This window comes from Nomascus leucogenys, chromosome 19 (assembly GCF_006542625.1).
Source record: "Nomascus leucogenys isolate Asia chromosome 19, Asia_NLE_v1, whole genome shotgun sequence".
In the NCBI taxonomy this organism is placed as follows: domain Eukaryota; kingdom Metazoa; phylum Chordata; class Mammalia; order Primates; family Hylobatidae; genus Nomascus; species Nomascus leucogenys.
Window position 1 is genome coordinate 10,169,989 of NC_044399.1, and position 17,271 is coordinate 10,187,259.

Below are 17,271 nucleotides of genomic sequence, written 5' to 3' on the forward strand. Positions count from 1 at the left end.
TTGATTGTGCTACTGCACTCTAATCTGGGCCACAGAGCAAGACTGTCTCAAAAAAAAAAAAAAAAAAAAACAAAACAACTAAAACCAAAAACTCTTACAGAAAAAAAACCTGAGAAAAATACTATAATATCTATTTTTATTTCTTCATTGAGCAAGAAAAAAATCTGCCAGACTGCAAATATTCATATATTTACTAGAAAAATGTCCATGCCATTTCCCTAAAACTGACTTCCCAATGCTATAATGATTTCAAAAGCATCTCCCTGACAACCCCTAAAATTCTGCAGCACCTACTGCCTTGCCATCTTTACAGGTGCAGGAGCACAGATGTCTGCCCTAGCCCAGTGACTGAAGCCCTGAGGAGATACCAGCGTTGAACCGTGTGATGGCATCAGAAAGCCTCAGCTCTGCGGGGAGTGTGCTACCTACTCAGCTGAGAGGCTTAGAAACATTCACTAAACAACCTTTTATTACATTCCAAAAAATGTGGCTTCTAATTGTGCATTTCCTTTGGTTTGCATGCCTCTGTGAAGTCGTGTTGTGTGTATTTTTGAGGTCTTATGATTCTTAACACATAGTCTCCTCTATTTGCAAAGACAGAGTTTTGTGGGTTTATGAACTGCTGGATAAGTTCCAGTGCTATTCTGAACAGACGCAGAAGCATTAGTGCAGGTTAGAAGGGTTCTTCATGTTTCTAACACTGCCTCATTTGCAGGTTCCAAGAGTACTTTCCAAATTTTAAATTAAATGGTAAATGTTAAAATATTTAATCAGTGTTTTATTTTAAATAGTCAAAATATTTTTAATAGAAATAATATAGGAGTTTCTTCTTAAGAAAATGTTTGAAAATAAAATACCTGGCCAGGTGCAGTGGCTCACACCTGTAATCCCAACACTTTGGGAGGCCAACGTGGGAGGATCGCTTGAAGCCAGGAGTTTGAGACCAGCCTTGGCAACACAGTGAGATCCTCCCTCTACAAAAAAACGGCATAAAAATTAGCTGGGCTTGGTGGCACATGCCTGTAGTCCTACCTAGTCACAAAGCTGAGGTAGGAGGATGCTAGAGCCCCAAAGGATGAAGTTGCAGTGAGTTATGATCACGTCACTGCACTCTAGACAGGGTGACAGAGCGAGACCCTGTCTCATTCAAAATAACATAACATAACATAACATAACATAACATAACATAACAGTACCTAACTGCCATTCTTGAAAGCTGGGTGCAGTAATGTATTTATTCTTTATAACATCTTAAATATTGACATTAAAAAAAGAAAAAAAGAAAAACAAAGCACATACCCTTATAGCTGAACTCCCTTTTTTTTTTTTTTTTTTTTTGAGATGGAGTCTCACCTTGTCACCCAGGCTGGAGTGCAATGGCATGATCTCGGCTCACTGCAACCTTCGCTTCCCAGGTTCAAGCAACTCTCCTGCCTCAGCCTCCCAAGTAGCTGGGATTACAGGTGCCCACAACAACCCCCGGCTAATTTTTTGTCTCTTTAGTAGAGACGGGATTTCACCATGTTGGCCAGGTTGGTCTCGAACTCCTGAACTCGTGATCCGCCTGCCTTGGCCTCCCAAAGTGCTGGGATTACAGGCATTTGAGCCACCGCGCCTGGCCTTGTTTTTTTTTTGAAACAGATTCTTGCTCCGTTACCCAGGCTGGAGTGCACTGGTGTGGTCTCACCTCACTGCACCCTCTGCCTCCCAGGTTCAAGCAATTCTCCTGCCTCAGCCTCCTGAGTAGTTGGGACTATAGGCATGCACCACCACACCTGGTTAAGTTTTGTACTTTTAGTAGAGATGGGGTTTCACTATGTTGGCTAGGCTGGTCTCAAACTCCTGCCCTTAAGTGATCTGCCCATATCTCAGCCTCCCAAAGTGCTAGGATTACAGGCGTGAGCCACCATGCCCGGCCAACTGAATTACTTTTATTCTTCTAAATCAAACAGCTTGGGCCGGGCGCGGTGGCTCACATCTGTAATCCCAGCACTTTGGGAGGCCGAGGCAGGCGGATCACAAGGTCAGGAGATCGAGACCATCCTGGCTAACACGGTGAAATCCCATCTCTACTAAAAATACAAAAAATTAGCTGGGCATGGCAGTGTGCGCCTGTAGTCCCAGCTGCTGGGGAGGCTGAGACAGGAGAATGGTGTGAAGCCAGGAGGCGGAGCTTGCAGTGAGCTGAGATCGTGCCATTGCACTCCAGCCTGGGTGACAGAGCGAGACTCTGTCTAAATCAAACAGCTTCCCAAACAAATAGTTTTCCTCCTACATTTTTCCTCAAGTTTACACATCCACATTACCAAGCAGCAAGCAATCACTCGCACCCCAACCACCACCACCAAGCAATGAGTGGCTGCACGAGTGCCCTGATATGCTAGGGGCTCGGAGCTCAGGCGCATTTCCAACAGAAACACCATTAAGCACAAGGGCTGGGTTTTGGGTTGGGTGCCACAGGGGACTTGGATTCCCTCTGGAGTCTACGTAGTTGCCAAGGATGTTAATTATAAAGAACTAACCTAAGATTAAATTATATTTCAGAGGAAAAACCAAGCTTGAAAAATTATTCTTGGCATTAGTCTCTGAAGCTGCAGAAGAATTAGACCCTGAAGAAAACAAACAAACAAAACAATAGAACCTGGTCTCTGAGAGAAAAAAAAAAGGAAAGAACTGAGAAAATGGGACAGGGGCTGGAGACAACCTATTTGGTCTCAAAGGACAAGCTGGCTACAGAGATATCTAAGTGCCAGAAGGTGGTGTATCAGGAACTGCATTAGTTTATAAAGATTTCAATTATCAAGAAAGATGGTATCAGATAGGCAACAATTAACAAGCTAAAAGAACACTAAGTTGGCTTCATCTTCAGCATGCCCCAAAGAGAGAGAAAAAGTTTTCAAACCTGATTTATAAGATGTTAATACAAATCACAGTCCAGGCCTCCTAAACTTGGCATGGATCATACATTAAACACACATTTCTTTGCTTCTATAGGCCTCAAATGAACCTTCTTGCCAAATGTCAGCTTGGTAAGTTTGATAAAATCTTATGAAAAATGGCAGGCTTTCAGACCCCTGGGCTCTCTCTTTGCTTTGAAGGAGTATTACAAAGAGCAGTTTCCAAGTAAAGACAAGTGGTGCTATAAAATATCACTCAGTACTGTGGGAGGGAGCAGGGCAGAAAGGTAGCTCAGAAAGGAACACTGAAGTCCAAGTTTCAGCATAATGCTTCGCTTAGCAAAAGCAACTTCTGCTCACACTGTCCCCGTATGCAGCTCACCTAGGAGAGGGCTCTCTGGATTTTTTTTTCACAGCTTTCTGTTAAATCTCAGGTACAAAGTTGAAACTAAAAAGGTCTTTTAAGATAAGCTAACATCTGTCAAGAAGGCAATTTCTCATCACCTGGCTATCATCCAGCCCCTCACACTTCGCACTTCATACTTCTTCTCATCACCAGCCCCTCACACTCATGCTAATTAAAGTCACCACTACTTGGAACAAAAACGCCCACCCTAAGAAACTGATCCAGAGAATCAGAAGTAAACAATGGGTCTCTTACAGTTGTAAGATAATAGACATGTCATAAACCAGCCAATGACATATAATAGAGGTTAACTAAAAATGTTTTAGGTAATTTCAGTACCTTAGAATTAATATTTCCAAGGTTAACTGAAGAAAACAGGAACCAATTTATATATAAAATACAAGTTTGGGGCTCATGTCTGTAACCCCAGCACTTTGGGAGGCTGAGGCGGTGGATCACTTGAGGCTAGGAGTTCAAGACCAGTCTGGCCAATATGGTGAAACCCCATCTCTACTAAAAACACAAAAATTAGGACCAGGCACGGTAGCTCACGCCTGTAATCCCAGCACTTCAGGAGGCTGAGGCAGGCGGATCACATGAGGTCAGGAGTTTGAGATCAGCCTGATCAACATGGTGAAACCCTGTCTCTACTAAAAATACAAAAAAAAAAAATTAGCTGGGCGTGGTGGCAGAGGCCTGTAATCCCAGCTACTCAGGAGGCTGAGGCAGAAGAATTGCTTGAATCTGGGAGGCGGAGGCTGCAGTGAGCCGAGATTATGCCACTGCACTCCAGCCTGGGCAACAAAAACTCCGTCTCAAAAAAAAAATTAAAGCTGAAAAAAAAAATACAACTTCACACACATAACATCACAAATATAACTGAAAAACAATACATCCAAATATTAATGGTAGTTATAGTATTATCAAGAGGGAATAGCTGGTTTTTATTTTCATATACTTTTAACTTTAGAGTAAATAGGAATATGCATACATTGTTTGCATAAACAAAAAAGCTGTTTTGCTTTTTTTAAAAGATCATTTTATAAAATGCAGAAAATAATGTTTAATATTCTCCTGCCTCTTCCTGGGCTCAGAATGACATAGTCATCCGCACATTTGCCCAAGCAAAAACCAGGATGTCATCCTTGGTCCTTTCCTATTCCTTACTTCCCACATTCATCAATTTCAAGTCTCTTACAACCATAACAACCCTTCCAATTCTATCCCCATGGCCACCATCCTCACACAGGCTTGTAAGGTGGCCTCACTGCAACCGTCTTCAGGACTGCCCCTCCCCACCTCTCCACAACGTGGCTCTCTAGCCCACATCTCCTCCTCTACTAGGCAGACCTCCCGAAGCAGCACTCCACACTGAGAGTGCTTTTCCACCTGCCCACTAGTTGATTCTATCTACTTTTGACATGCGGAAGGGATCTAAGATCCAAAGCATGGACAGGCACTTGCTGTCCATGTTGCTGTAGTGATCAAAATACAATAAGCACTTCTAAGAGGAAGATGAAAGAGACCTTTCTCATGATGAAAAGGTTAGGGGCAAGCTGATTTATTCTGCCTCTCCTGACAGTGTTCCCCAAAGGGGCAGAAACTTGGAGAAAACTATGTAACACTGGTCTGAGAGCAGCATTCTTGTGATCTATACAGCTCTCAATCAATGAACACCTCTGAGACATGCCACCAGGCAATTCAAGGATGAATCGTCTGCAAGTACTGCCTACCAGATTAGACTTTTCTCACATTATCCCAGAATCCCATAGAGCCACAACTACTAGAAAGGGAGCCTGGCACAGGTAATGCAGGCGCCATCATCTCTCCTGTGGGCTGCCACAGCCTGTGCTTGTTGCGTCCAGATTAGACCTTGTTTAATGCATTCCCCTGTGGCAGCAAAAGTAATCTTTTCAGAACACAGGTCTGATCCTATCACTCCCCCGCTTCCAACTCTGTCAGGACTCCCTGCCCTACATCCCCACAGCCGGCTCACAAGACCCCTCCTAACCTGGCTTTCTAGCTGCCCCCACAGGCTCAAATGCTCAGCCATGGGAGGTACTTGCTCCCTCAGCTCTGCACCCACTCTACTGTCAAGATCCGATCCCAGGTCTACTGTCCAACCTGGGAAAGTCGACTGAAAAGGAAAAAAAAAACCCTTCTCCCATTGGGCACCTCACTCCACCCTACCCCTTCACCCAGTCTACGCAGCTATCCTCCGGTCCCTCCTTCAAAGTCTCTCCCTCTGGGAAGTTTTCCCTGAGCGCCAACCATACTTCTCATCAGCTCCCGGGCCCTCAGTGGGTACAGGGTCTCTCCTACATGCTCCCACCACAGTACCCTGGTAGCATTCCTCACACTGAATGGCAACTGCCTACTTTCTTGTTGGATTCCCAACAGTAACTCCTCAAAGTGAAGGGCAGTACCCTGGACGCTGTAATACTGCCAGCATATAGCATCGTTCCCGACACACAGTTGATGTAGTCCATAATATTTATTACAAGTGAATACAAGGAAAGATGGATAAGTTGATAGGAATATAAATGCAGTATCTGCAAGAGTCCAGGGGAAAAGGAACAAATGGTAACTTAGGAAAACCAAAATGCTTCCTGTTTGAACGGCCTTCATTTCACTACCCACCAAACGAAATATCTCTAAGCGCTTTCAACAACACGTCAGTATCCCAAAACCAGAGTCAACAGCAAGCAGCAGGCTTTTTTTGTGTGTGAGAATACATAACTGAGCAATTTTAAAAGGACTATCATAGACAGGAAGAATTTTCACACTTGGAAGATGATAGTGGTTACAGAGTTCACCTCCCTCAGATTCTGATCTTCAGTACCCCTCACTCTACTCTCTTCTCAAATCTCAGGTAAGGGAGATGTCTGCTGAGTATACAGTAATCTAATGCCAACTTTATACTATGTGCTTTTCTGCTTATGAAATCGTATTTCCTTGTTTCGTTTCTACTATAAACTTAAAGGGAAGGGTGGGGAGCTTCTGGCTATTTAAGAGAAGAATTATTTAAGGAGGGAAAAAAAAGGTTTTTTTTTTTTTTTTTTGCAAACTACATGTCACCCCTGATCAGAATGATCTACGATAATTTTGAGATGACTTGAAGAGTAATAGACTTTTTAGAATTAGACTTCTGGATCACTAACAGCTGAAAGTTTAAGATTCTGAAATACTTGGAAACAAAAAATAAATGTAAATCAGAAGAATAAATACTAATTTATAATGTCCATTTTAACATGATATTAAACAGTTCCCATAAAAGAATGTTTGAGCATGAACTGACTGGCTCCAGAAAGCAAATTCAACCCACAGGTGAGTCCACTGTGTCTAATGTACACAGCCACATGTAGACCCAGGTTCCTCAATACATCCAATTTAAAAAGTATCTTTGGCAGGGAGTGGTGGCCCACACCTGTAATCCCAGCACTTTGGGAGGCCCAGGCAGGAGGATCACTTGAGGTCATGAGTTCAAGACCACCCCAGCCAACATGGTAAAACCCCCATCTCTACTAAAAATACAAAAATTAGCCGGGTGTGGTAGTGCGCACCTGTAATCCCAGCTACAGGAGGCTGAGGTAGGAGAATCACTTGAACCCAGGAGGCAGAGGTTGCAGTGGGCTGAGGCTGCGCCACTGCACCCCAGCATCGGTGATCACCAGACTCAGTCTCAAAAAATTAAATAAATAATAAAAAGTATCTTTGCTTGTCCTATTTTTACTGAAACTCCTCTTTGTATTACTTACTGGAATGTAATAGATGCCCATCTTGGGGGTTTCATTGGCCGTCAGAAGCATGCCTAAGAAGAAACACAATGAAAAAGGTCAACACATAGGAAAAAGAAAGCACCCTTTTCTATTTGCTTTCCATTCTGAAATGCCTGAGGAACTTCTGTTAGTCAGTGAACCAAAGTATAGCATTTCCCACAAAATGCCACAGCAAATTCCTAACTTTTGCAAAACAAATTCAAATTTTCCAGAACAAATTTGCTTTGCTTTTGCAAAGCAAATTCCTAACTTTTACAAAACTGACTGCAAAACAAAATGTCTACATTTTGTTATCATCTACACCAGAAAGTCCTAGAGGGACTCTAACAGCCCTGACTACAGCACAGTCACTCCCTCACAGGGAACCATAACAGACTGAACCAACAGGGTGGTTAATAATTGAGTCTCCTTGGGATCAGCATATAAGAAAGCAAAACTGAAGAAAGAGATAACTTTCCAGCATTCAATAAAGGATTCTCTATAACCCCAGGACCAACCTATAATACATTATTTGGTACTAAACTACTTAGTATCAAAGTATTCAAATGTCTCAGTTTTGTTCCCTTTTCTCTGCCATTTTTGCAACATACTCCTTCCCCAAGTGTTTTGAAGCAGCTCCAACATGGCAATATGCAAACATCAAAACTCCTCAGATCCCTTGCTCCAGACCGCTGCACTTTAAATAACATTGAAACCAGCAAGCCTTTGACCAGTCCTTCAAAATCATCTAGGCACTTTCACATATATTATCTTAGTGAACATGCAACAACCCTCTAAAAGAAGATATATCATCAGCCCTATTTTATTGATCAGAAAAATAAAGCTCAGAGGGACTGATGCCCCAGTCGTGAGAGAATGTTAAAGCTAAAGTCAAACTCAAGAGCTCCTGTTTTTAACTAAAGACTTCTACAGATCAGCCAAGTAATAATTCATTTTAAAAATCTATTTGTAAGATACAAGAGGAATCCACAGAGGGAAGACATTTAGATTATCAGATCACATAATGATAAATGAATATACCAAATGTTAAGGGCAATGATTAGATTCTGTTTTTAAAAATATTTTTTGCTGCCTTGCCTTTTATTAACACAAAAGTTTGTAAAAGTGATGATATTTGACTCTATTACAGAAATGAGATGCTGAGTGAACAGAGTCAATTATCACTCAAGCAGGAACTCAATACTATCTTTTTTTTTTTTGAGACAGAGTCTTGCTCTGTCGCCCAGGCTGGAGTGCAGTGGCGCAATCTCGGCTCACTGCAAGCTCCACCTCCTGGGTTCATGTCATTCTCCTGCCTCAGCCTCCCAAGTAGCTGGGACTATAGGCGCCCACCACCACGCCCAGCTAATTTTTTGTATTTTTAGTAGAGAGGGGGTTTCACCGTGTTAGCCAGGACAGTCTCGATCTCCTGACCTCATGATCCGCCTGCCTTGGCCTCCCAATGTGCTGGGATTACAGGCATGAGCCACCGCACCCGGCCTCAACACTATCTTACCAAAACCACGTCTTGCCTATAAATCAGAAGTGTGAGCTAGCCCTGAACTGGGAGCAACAGGTCACCAAAAATATATGCACACAAAACACACAGACAGACACACACACACCGTGTAAAAACATCTAAAAGCACCTAATGAAGTCTAAAAAAGCAAGAATAATGTCTAAATTAAACCAAAACAAAATCGGAGCTGTTTTTCATAGCTTGTAACTCCTGTAGAATCTTTCATCTTAGCACTTTTTCTGGCCTTCCAAACAATGTTCACTGAGGTCATGATGGACGGAAACAGCCTCTACTGATTGTGCTTCCTAGGTCTCCACTAACAGCACTGCTGAAAGATCTCCAGGAGCCTTTGGATATAATTAAAGAAGTTCTGGAGACAGAAGCCACATCTTTACAACCAAAAGGAAGGTTCCTTCTAAAGACCTCTCCTAAGCCTTCTCCACTGGCTCAACCCTGAACACTCAACAATGAAATACAACACCACCTACCAAACAAACCACAGAAAGGGCTCTAATGTAATTACACAAAAAAAATTCAGACTGGACACAGCTAGACTGTTTTCTAAAATGGAGGAGGATCTCACATAACCACATATGGCTAATGATACAAGCAGGTCTACCACCAAACTCAAGTGAGGAGGGTCAGGGCTGAAAGCAATTATGAATGAGAAAAAGAACATCATAGAGCCCAAAGAGTATGAGCAGCTTCTAACAAGCAGAAACAGAAAAATAAACCCATGAAAGAAAGTCTTAGTTCAGCAGAAATTAAGATGATCAAGGCAGGAGAAGAGAAGAGCATGAGCACCACGCCAGGCAAGTCACATTCTCAGCAAGTTACCTCCCTTGCTCAGGGCCACCACATAGCTAGTAAGTAGAGCCGCCGACCGTCTACCAATTCCAAGGCTCCATAACATGGGACTCTGATATTTCATCAACTAAGATAAAATTAAAAGACCTCTTGCATGATCAAGTAAGCAACCATTAAAAGAAAGTCAGTATAAATACCACATGGCAACGTGAAAGATGTGTTTAATATAATGTCAAACTGAAAAGCAAAAGATAACCATAAGTACAGTGTGAGGACAACTTAAAACATACGAACACAGGATTAGTATAGTTTCACCCATGAAGACAGTAATAGTACGTAATAGTACATGTAAAGAGACTGTGGCATTGAGGACTTCTTTCCTTTAAATTTATTTTAATGTAGTTTATCCACAATAAAACTATACATTTTTAAAGGAAGGAAAAGATAGCACCTAGAGTCAAAAGAACACATTTCCAATATGAACCAGTACACTATAGTGTATAGTATGCAGTACACTGTACACTGTAATAATACAATAAAAGAGAATTTGACAAAATAGTGCCCTCCCCAGAAACATGCATGAATCAGTACTCATCTGCGTGTGCTCTGGGGACTAAAGGACTCGCTGAAGCTCACAACACAAACACAGTGCTCTACAGCTGCTCAAAGTGTGTCCCCAGGGACAGACTGCAAACTGTTACCAGGCCAGGACATAAGTGCAGAAATTGAAAAGAAGCATTTAGAAACCTGCAATTCAACACTGCAGTGACAACCAAATGTGTGATCATTTTCCTAGTAATTAATTTGTATTGTCTTTCACAGACATCAATGTGCAGTGGATTAGAAACTTCGAAAGAAAACAAAAAACCAAAATCCTGGTCCTTCACCACACATGTTGGGAAGCGCTGTGCAAAAACATATGGCATCAGTCACTGCTTTGAACAGCTTAGAGGAGACAGGCTGTGCAACAGAACTGTGCCAAAGGGGACTGCCAGGGGCGCTCCTGCCCTATATAGAACCTCAGATGAAAGTATGGGGCATTTGAGTTTACTATACAAGGCACCAAAGATATTTATAGATGGCTTCAACAGTTTTCCATGTATTTAGAGGGCACTGACGGAATAAAAGCCTATTTCACATTTATCAGTACAGGCAGTCTCCAACAGTCCTGTAAGGCAGGTGAGAATTCTGAGGTTGGGTAATTTCTACCACTATTAAGCCTGAATTGGGTCTTTCTTGAGCCCAGTGCCCATGTTCTTTTCTCTCTACCAATGGTTCTGAAACCACTGATGCTGATTCCACAGGTCTGGAGTGGGACTCAAGACACACGTATGCTTTACAAACTCCCCATGTCGTGAATCTGATGCACACCCAAGTCATAGAGCCGTGCTGTCTCTTCAAGTGCCCTGACCGGCATGGAGCAGCTGCTCACTGTACAGGTGGCCGATGAGCCATAGGAGCAGGGCCCTGAACAAGGCAGGAAGGCGGAACCATTTCCCAATATACTGAGCAGCCTTGGTATAAGAAAAATATTACAAAACCATAATCATGATTATGCTTCAATTACTCCAAAATGAGTAAGTGAAAAAAGAAAGACAGTTTCAGCTTTTCTAAACTATGATTAAGCCCACAATGATTAAGCACCAGACACAAAGAGTAGAGCGGAAGGAAAAGGTGTGGGAAAGCAAGGAAAAGCGGGGCACATGCACCCGCCACACTCAGATCCAAGCCACAAAGAAGGGGCACCTACGGGTCTTGTTCTGCCTGCTCTCTTATGAAATAAATTATTTGGCTAGCTTTTCTACTCTTGATTAACCTCTTACGAGTTATTAGACAGTAACAGTCATTCCTTTGTCCAAAACATCATGCTTAAAATTGCTGGTTTGCAAGAAACTGTACTTTGTAATGATGACATCACTTAACAATGGGATCAAACTTACCCCTCTCTGATACTGCGACGATCTGGAGACCCCAGCAGCCTGCACATTACTCTTGCCCCAAATTTAATCTAAACTTAATTAAGTCTTTAGACTTAACTTCTATTTTAGAAAAAATACAGGGTAGAGGATCAAGTTAAACAACATCATGAGAAAAAAAAAATCATATAAATCGAGGATGAGGGATATTCTGAGACCACTGGCCTGATCTTTGCAAAGTCAACATCATGGAGAAGAAAAGAAAAAGATGTGGGGGACTATTCTGGATTGACAGAAACTAAAGATATACAACAGCTAAATGTAACACACAACCTCAATTATATCCTGGTTCAAAAAAACACAAAAAACAACAACAAAAAAACCACACCTAACTAAAAAAGGGCATATGGGGAACAATTAGGAAAACCTGAAAATGGACTGGATGTAAGACAATATTAGAAAAGGGCTGCCATTTTTATTAGGCACAATAAGGGACCTAATAATTTCAGTGATTTTCAGGAGATCAATGCCACCCTCGGTGCAGGTGAGTGCCACCATGTCTGCAGCTGACTTTGGAGTGATTCCACAAAGAAACCAGAACAACCACAGAAGCACAGAGATAAATAAATAAATTATGGTGAAGATAACAATAACAAAACATTGAGGAGAGAATATAAAGATGTTCATTCTACCAGTTTTTTTTTGTTTGTTTGTTTGTTTGTTTTTGAGACAGAGTCTTGCTCTGTCGCCCAGGCTGGAGAGCAGTGGCATGATCTCGGCTCACTGCAACCTCCGCCTCCTGGTTTCAAGCAATTCTCCTGCCTCCGCCTCCTGAGTAGCTGGGATTACAGGCACCTGCCACCACGCTCAGCTAAGTTTGTATTTCTGGTAGAGACGGGGTTTCACCATGTTGGCCAGGCTAGTCTCGAACTCCTGACCTCAAGTGATCTGCATGCCTCAGCCTCCCAAAGTACTAGGACTACAGGCATGAGCCACTGTGCCTGGCCTGAAATTCTTCATAATTAAATACTGTGGATAAAGTGACCTTTTTTGTTTATATTAGTAATATGGACCAGGGGTCAGCAAACTGTCTCTGTAAAGGGCCAGGCAGTAAACACTTTAGGCTTTGCAGCCCACCTGGTCACTGTTAAAACTACTCACCTCTGCCACGGTGCCGCAAAAGCCACATGGACAATGTATAAATGAGCAAGGGTGGCTGTGTTCACATAAAACTTTATGCTGAAAGACACTGAAATCTGAATTTCAGTCACAAAAATTTGAATTTCCATGTCATAAAATATTACTCTTCTTAGATTTTTTTTTCCAACCATTTAAAAATGTAAAACCCATTCTTAATTCAAAGGCTGCAAATTACCAAGTGGGGGACTGGATTTGGCCTATAGGTCAGTTTGCCAAATAGACTTTTTAAAATGCTACTCATTAAGAATGTTTTCTGACCAGATTGTCAAACATTTCTTCATAAATATTACTTTAATAAGTAACTATTAAAATCACTGTGCTATAAATGCTTCTACAATTAAAATGTTATCAACATAATTATTTTCTTTAGGTCTTGCTTTGTCACCCAGGCAGGAGTAAAGTTAGTTTCAAGATCACAGCTCACTATAAACTCAAACTCCTGGGCTCAAGCGATCCTCCTGCTTCAGCCCTCAGAGTATCTGGGACTACAGGCGTGTGCCACTGCTTCCTGCTAATTTTTTTTATTTTTAGTAGAGACAGGGTCTTGCTGTGTTGACAAGGCTGGTCTTGAACTCCTGGCCTCAAGTGATCCTCCTGCCTCAGGATTATAGGCATGATGGGATTATAGGCGGAAGCCACTGTGCTAGGCCACAATAATCTTCATTAAATAAGTGTTCTAGGTGTTTTTCCCAGAGAGAAACACTTCTAAATTTCATTTAAAAGCATGCTTATTGTTACAATTTTTATGCCACTTTAAATGACAAATCATTTAAATTTTTATTGTAAGAACAGGGGAGAGCCCGGCGTGATGGTGCACATCTGTAGTCTCAGCTACTCAGGAGGCCTAGACAGCATTGCTTGAGCCCAGGGGTTCAAGGCTGCAGTGAGCTATAATTGTGCCACTACACTCCAGCTTAGGTGACAAAGTGAAACCCTGTCTCTGAAAAAATAAATAAATACAGACCAGGCGAAAAAATAAAATCAGTATTCCACAGATGTGTGGTTGAATTATCAGCACCCTCTCAATCCATTTTAAGTCTCTTCCTCGGCAGTCACCTGGGTAACAACACGCACTGCTAACATCAGCCTCCCTCCTCTCCTTGTCCTTGTGATTCCAACCACTGTCATCAGTGGTGGAATTTCAAGAATGGGTTCCTCAATAGTCTGAGCCTGAGTATTTCTCAGAAAGAAGCTTCTTTGCCAAGTAGTCACACCCTTTGTGGGTTAACAGATCTTTACAGCCATTAAAGGTGGGGGAAGAGATGCACAAAAACTGACCTGAGAAATCAAGTTGCCCACAAGTCCACTCTCCAGCCCTGCCTCCTGGAGAAGCTGTTTAGGCACACAGCCTGCGGGGGCCAACAGATTGGCACTAATTTCAGCAGGTGTCTCTTTGGGCTTCTATATTCTTGGTTACAATGGAAAAACTGAGGCAGCCTACCAGCCTCAACAATCCCCGCTACACTGGGCCAGGCACAAGCACTATTAAACCTTACCAGCATCCTCAAGGGTTGAAGCTCTCCCAGTTTAGACCAGCACCGTCCAATGGAAAGAGCATGTGAACCACATACGTGATTTTAAAATTTTTAGTAGCCACATTTTAAAAAATGGTAAAATTAATTTTAATATATTTTACTTATCCAACATGTCTAAAATATTTTCATTTCAACATGTAATTAATAGAAAATTATTAATGATCTATTTTACATCCTTTTTTCATAGAATGTCTTTTAAATCCAATGTATATTTTACACTTACAGTACATGTCAATGCCCACGAGTGGCTAGTGGCTACCAAACTGTATAGCCCAAGGTGAGACTCTTTCTCTCCCCACTCTCTGTGCCCTTCAAACTGTCACTCCCCCAGTCACACTATCCCTGCTCATCACCCTTGCCCCAACCCCAGCTCCACCCGGTTTACTCACTTACCTACTTAGCCCAGACCCCAGTGTAGGTCATTTCAATACTCTAACTAGGAACCAGCATCCTCAGCTGCAATCTATTCCTGAACTCACCAGAATTTCACTTTACTCCCATGATTATAATAAAATTCTCTCAACTATCACAGATGAAATGCAAATTATAAAGTCCAGGGTTTCTCATCTTTCTTGGGAGAGCAGTGTGCAATTAGAAACAGCATGGGCGGCTGGGTGCAGTGGCTCACGCCTGTAATCCCATCACTTAGGGAGGCTGAGATGGGCGGATCACGAGGTCAGGAGTTCGAGACCAGCCTGACCAACATGGTGAAACCCTGTCTCTACTAAAAATACAAATATCAGCCGGGCGTGGTGGCATGCGCCTGTAATCCCAGCTACTCAGGAGGCTGAGGCAGGAGAATCGCTTGAATCCGGGAGGGGGAGGTTGCAGTGAGCTGAGATCGCGCCATTGCACTCCAGCCTGGGGGACAGAGGGAGACTCCGTCTCAAAAAAGAAAAAAGAAAAAAGAAAAAACAGCATGGGCACCAGAATCAGGAAGGCTGGGTTCTAACTGAGGCTCTGCCACACACCAGCTGGGTGACCAACCCTGAATGAATTACCCAATTTTTCTGACCCCTTAAGAGGTAAGAAAAAAACAGAAAGAAAGAAAAAAGAAAAAGAAAAGCCATGGACCACTGACTACACAGTCACAGAAGATTAAATAGGTTTGTATTACAGCATCCATCATCCAGATTGATAACAGCAGCATGCAATCAATTTTAGTTCTTTCCTTTCTGCCCCAACTTCTGTAATCCTTAGTCGTTGTTAAGCAATGCCCACTGAATCTCTCCCATACTTCAAAAACTGTGGGGCCTGGCACTGTCATTCTGTCCATTCCCGCCCAGTTTCTCAGCTGGCTCCTCCCCCTCATTCTCCCAAATGAACCAGCTCCTGCTCACTTCTTATCTCACTCCCAGCTTTCCCTATCAGTAATCTCATTCATTCCCACCACTTCTGGAACAATCGCAAAACTTTCTATCTACAGACCTGCTTACCCCAAGACCACATTTTCTACTGGACGCCAGGCATGCCTCCCAAGCACAAGTCTGCGGATTAGTTTAGGGCTTGCTGCCTAAGAATCCATCAGGAAGTATGTTAAAAATACACATTTCTGGCCAGGTACGGTGGCTCACATCTGTAATCTCAGTATTTTGGGAAGCGGAGGCAGGCGGATCACTTGAGGTCAGGAGTTTAAGACCAGCCTGGCCAACATGGTGAAACCCCGTTTCTACTAAAAATACAAAAATCAGCCAGGCGTGGTGGTGCGTGCCTGTAGTCCCACCTACTCAGGAGACTGAGGCATGAGAATTGCTTGAACCCAGAAGAGGTTGCAATGAGCAGAGATCGTGCCACTGCACTCCAGCCTGGGTGACAGAGCGAGACTCCAACTCAAAAAAAAAAAAAAAAAACAAAAAAAACACATTTCTAAGCCCTCTCCATAGACACTATGAGTGAGTATACCTAGTATAAGGTCAAGGGAGCTGTACCTTTAAAGCTGTGCAGACGATTTTGATGGGAAGCCAGATAGTGCCAGATACTGCCACTGTCCTGTCACCTCCTAATCCTCACACGTTAGAAAAAGAAGCCATAATCTTTCCGAACTTGCTCTCTCACCTGTGCTCCCCATCTCAGCTCAGAATATCAGTTACTTCCGAGGCCCTTTTGTTCAAAACCAATCTACCCTTTGCACAGTGGGTAGACCTGCCTCTGAAAGCACGGTCAGAACAAGTCCTCTCTGACCGCACATGCAGCCCAAGACATTTAGCACATCATGCCCAGCCCTCCACCACCCGCCACGCTCTGCCTCCCACTTCAGCCTTCCCAGGGCCACCACAGCTCAGGCACAGGATGCTCCTCCCCACCCCAACCGAGCCCTCTGTGCCCATCCTTTTTGGTCATCTTGGACTGCTCTCCCATGAGAATCACCTCAGTCCCCCAACTCCACCTAACCAAATCTCACTAGGCACTCCAGCTCAACACAAAGCAAAATCTTCTCACTGCTCTGCTCTCAGTGGTCAGGGTAAAAGCTCTCTCTCTCCAGCAAGCAGTCAAAATACTCTTTGCACAAATGTGATAGGATTTCTCACGCTCTGCCTTACTTCCCTCTATCAGGATGATCTGGGTACCTCTGTCCTCAGAGTAGAAACTATTCTCATTTTTCTCCCATACTCTGAAATTCTTCACAGATTTGCCTTGAATGCATTGTTAAATTTTGAAACCTAACATGTAAATTGCTGAATGGCACACAACTTAGAATTTACAAAACCTATGGCTTCATGAGCCATCTGTGTATTATCAGGCAATCTAGCTTTCTCCAAATCTCTGCCCTCAATTTCCACACACTATTACTAATCACATAAAAGAGCTAAAGAGCACACTAAAATAGCACTTCACCTGCCTCCTACCTGTATGCTGTTACCACTTTCCACTAATAGCTGGGCGGACTGAGCACTGAGTCATTAAGAGTGCCATTTTCTGAATCATCCACACCACTTCCTGCTCTTAATTCTTCTAAGTAAGTTAAATATCCAAGAACTGTGCTGACAAAGCCAAATTCTATCTTAAGAAATAAAATGGGTCTAAAACCTAAAAAAGTATAGCCTTTTTATTTGTCTCACTGAATGTTCACTACAGAATGCATACCTGAGTTGGGGTAGAGACAAACATCATTAAGGTCATGCTCTGGCTCCAAGGAAGTAAATATTTTTCCCTAAAAATAGCAAGCAGAAACGAATTATTAAAAGTTAAAGAACAACAACTTTGGCAATGTCAAACTGAAGCTGTAACTCAAC

The 17,271-nt window shown here is 42.7% G+C and overlaps 1 protein-coding gene across 2 annotated transcripts in view; it reads right to left on the reverse strand.

Moving 5' to 3' along the window:
• NOL10 (nucleolar protein 10) overlaps positions 1-17,271 on the reverse strand; it is a 129,432-nt gene that overhangs the window by 77,264 nt on the left and 34,897 nt on the right. For both annotated transcript variants that reach the window (XR_004026955.1, XM_003272741.3), the window contains exons 12-13: positions 17,123-17,189; positions 7,062-7,114 (exon numbers count right to left, since the gene is read on the reverse strand). Coding sequence is in view for 1 of the 2 variants with exons in the window: in XM_003272741.3 (XP_003272789.2) it covers positions 7,062-7,114; positions 17,123-17,189 (120 nt within the window). In the remaining variant the exon portion in view is untranslated. The remainder of the gene's footprint in view (positions 1-7,061; positions 7,115-17,122; positions 17,190-17,271) is intronic.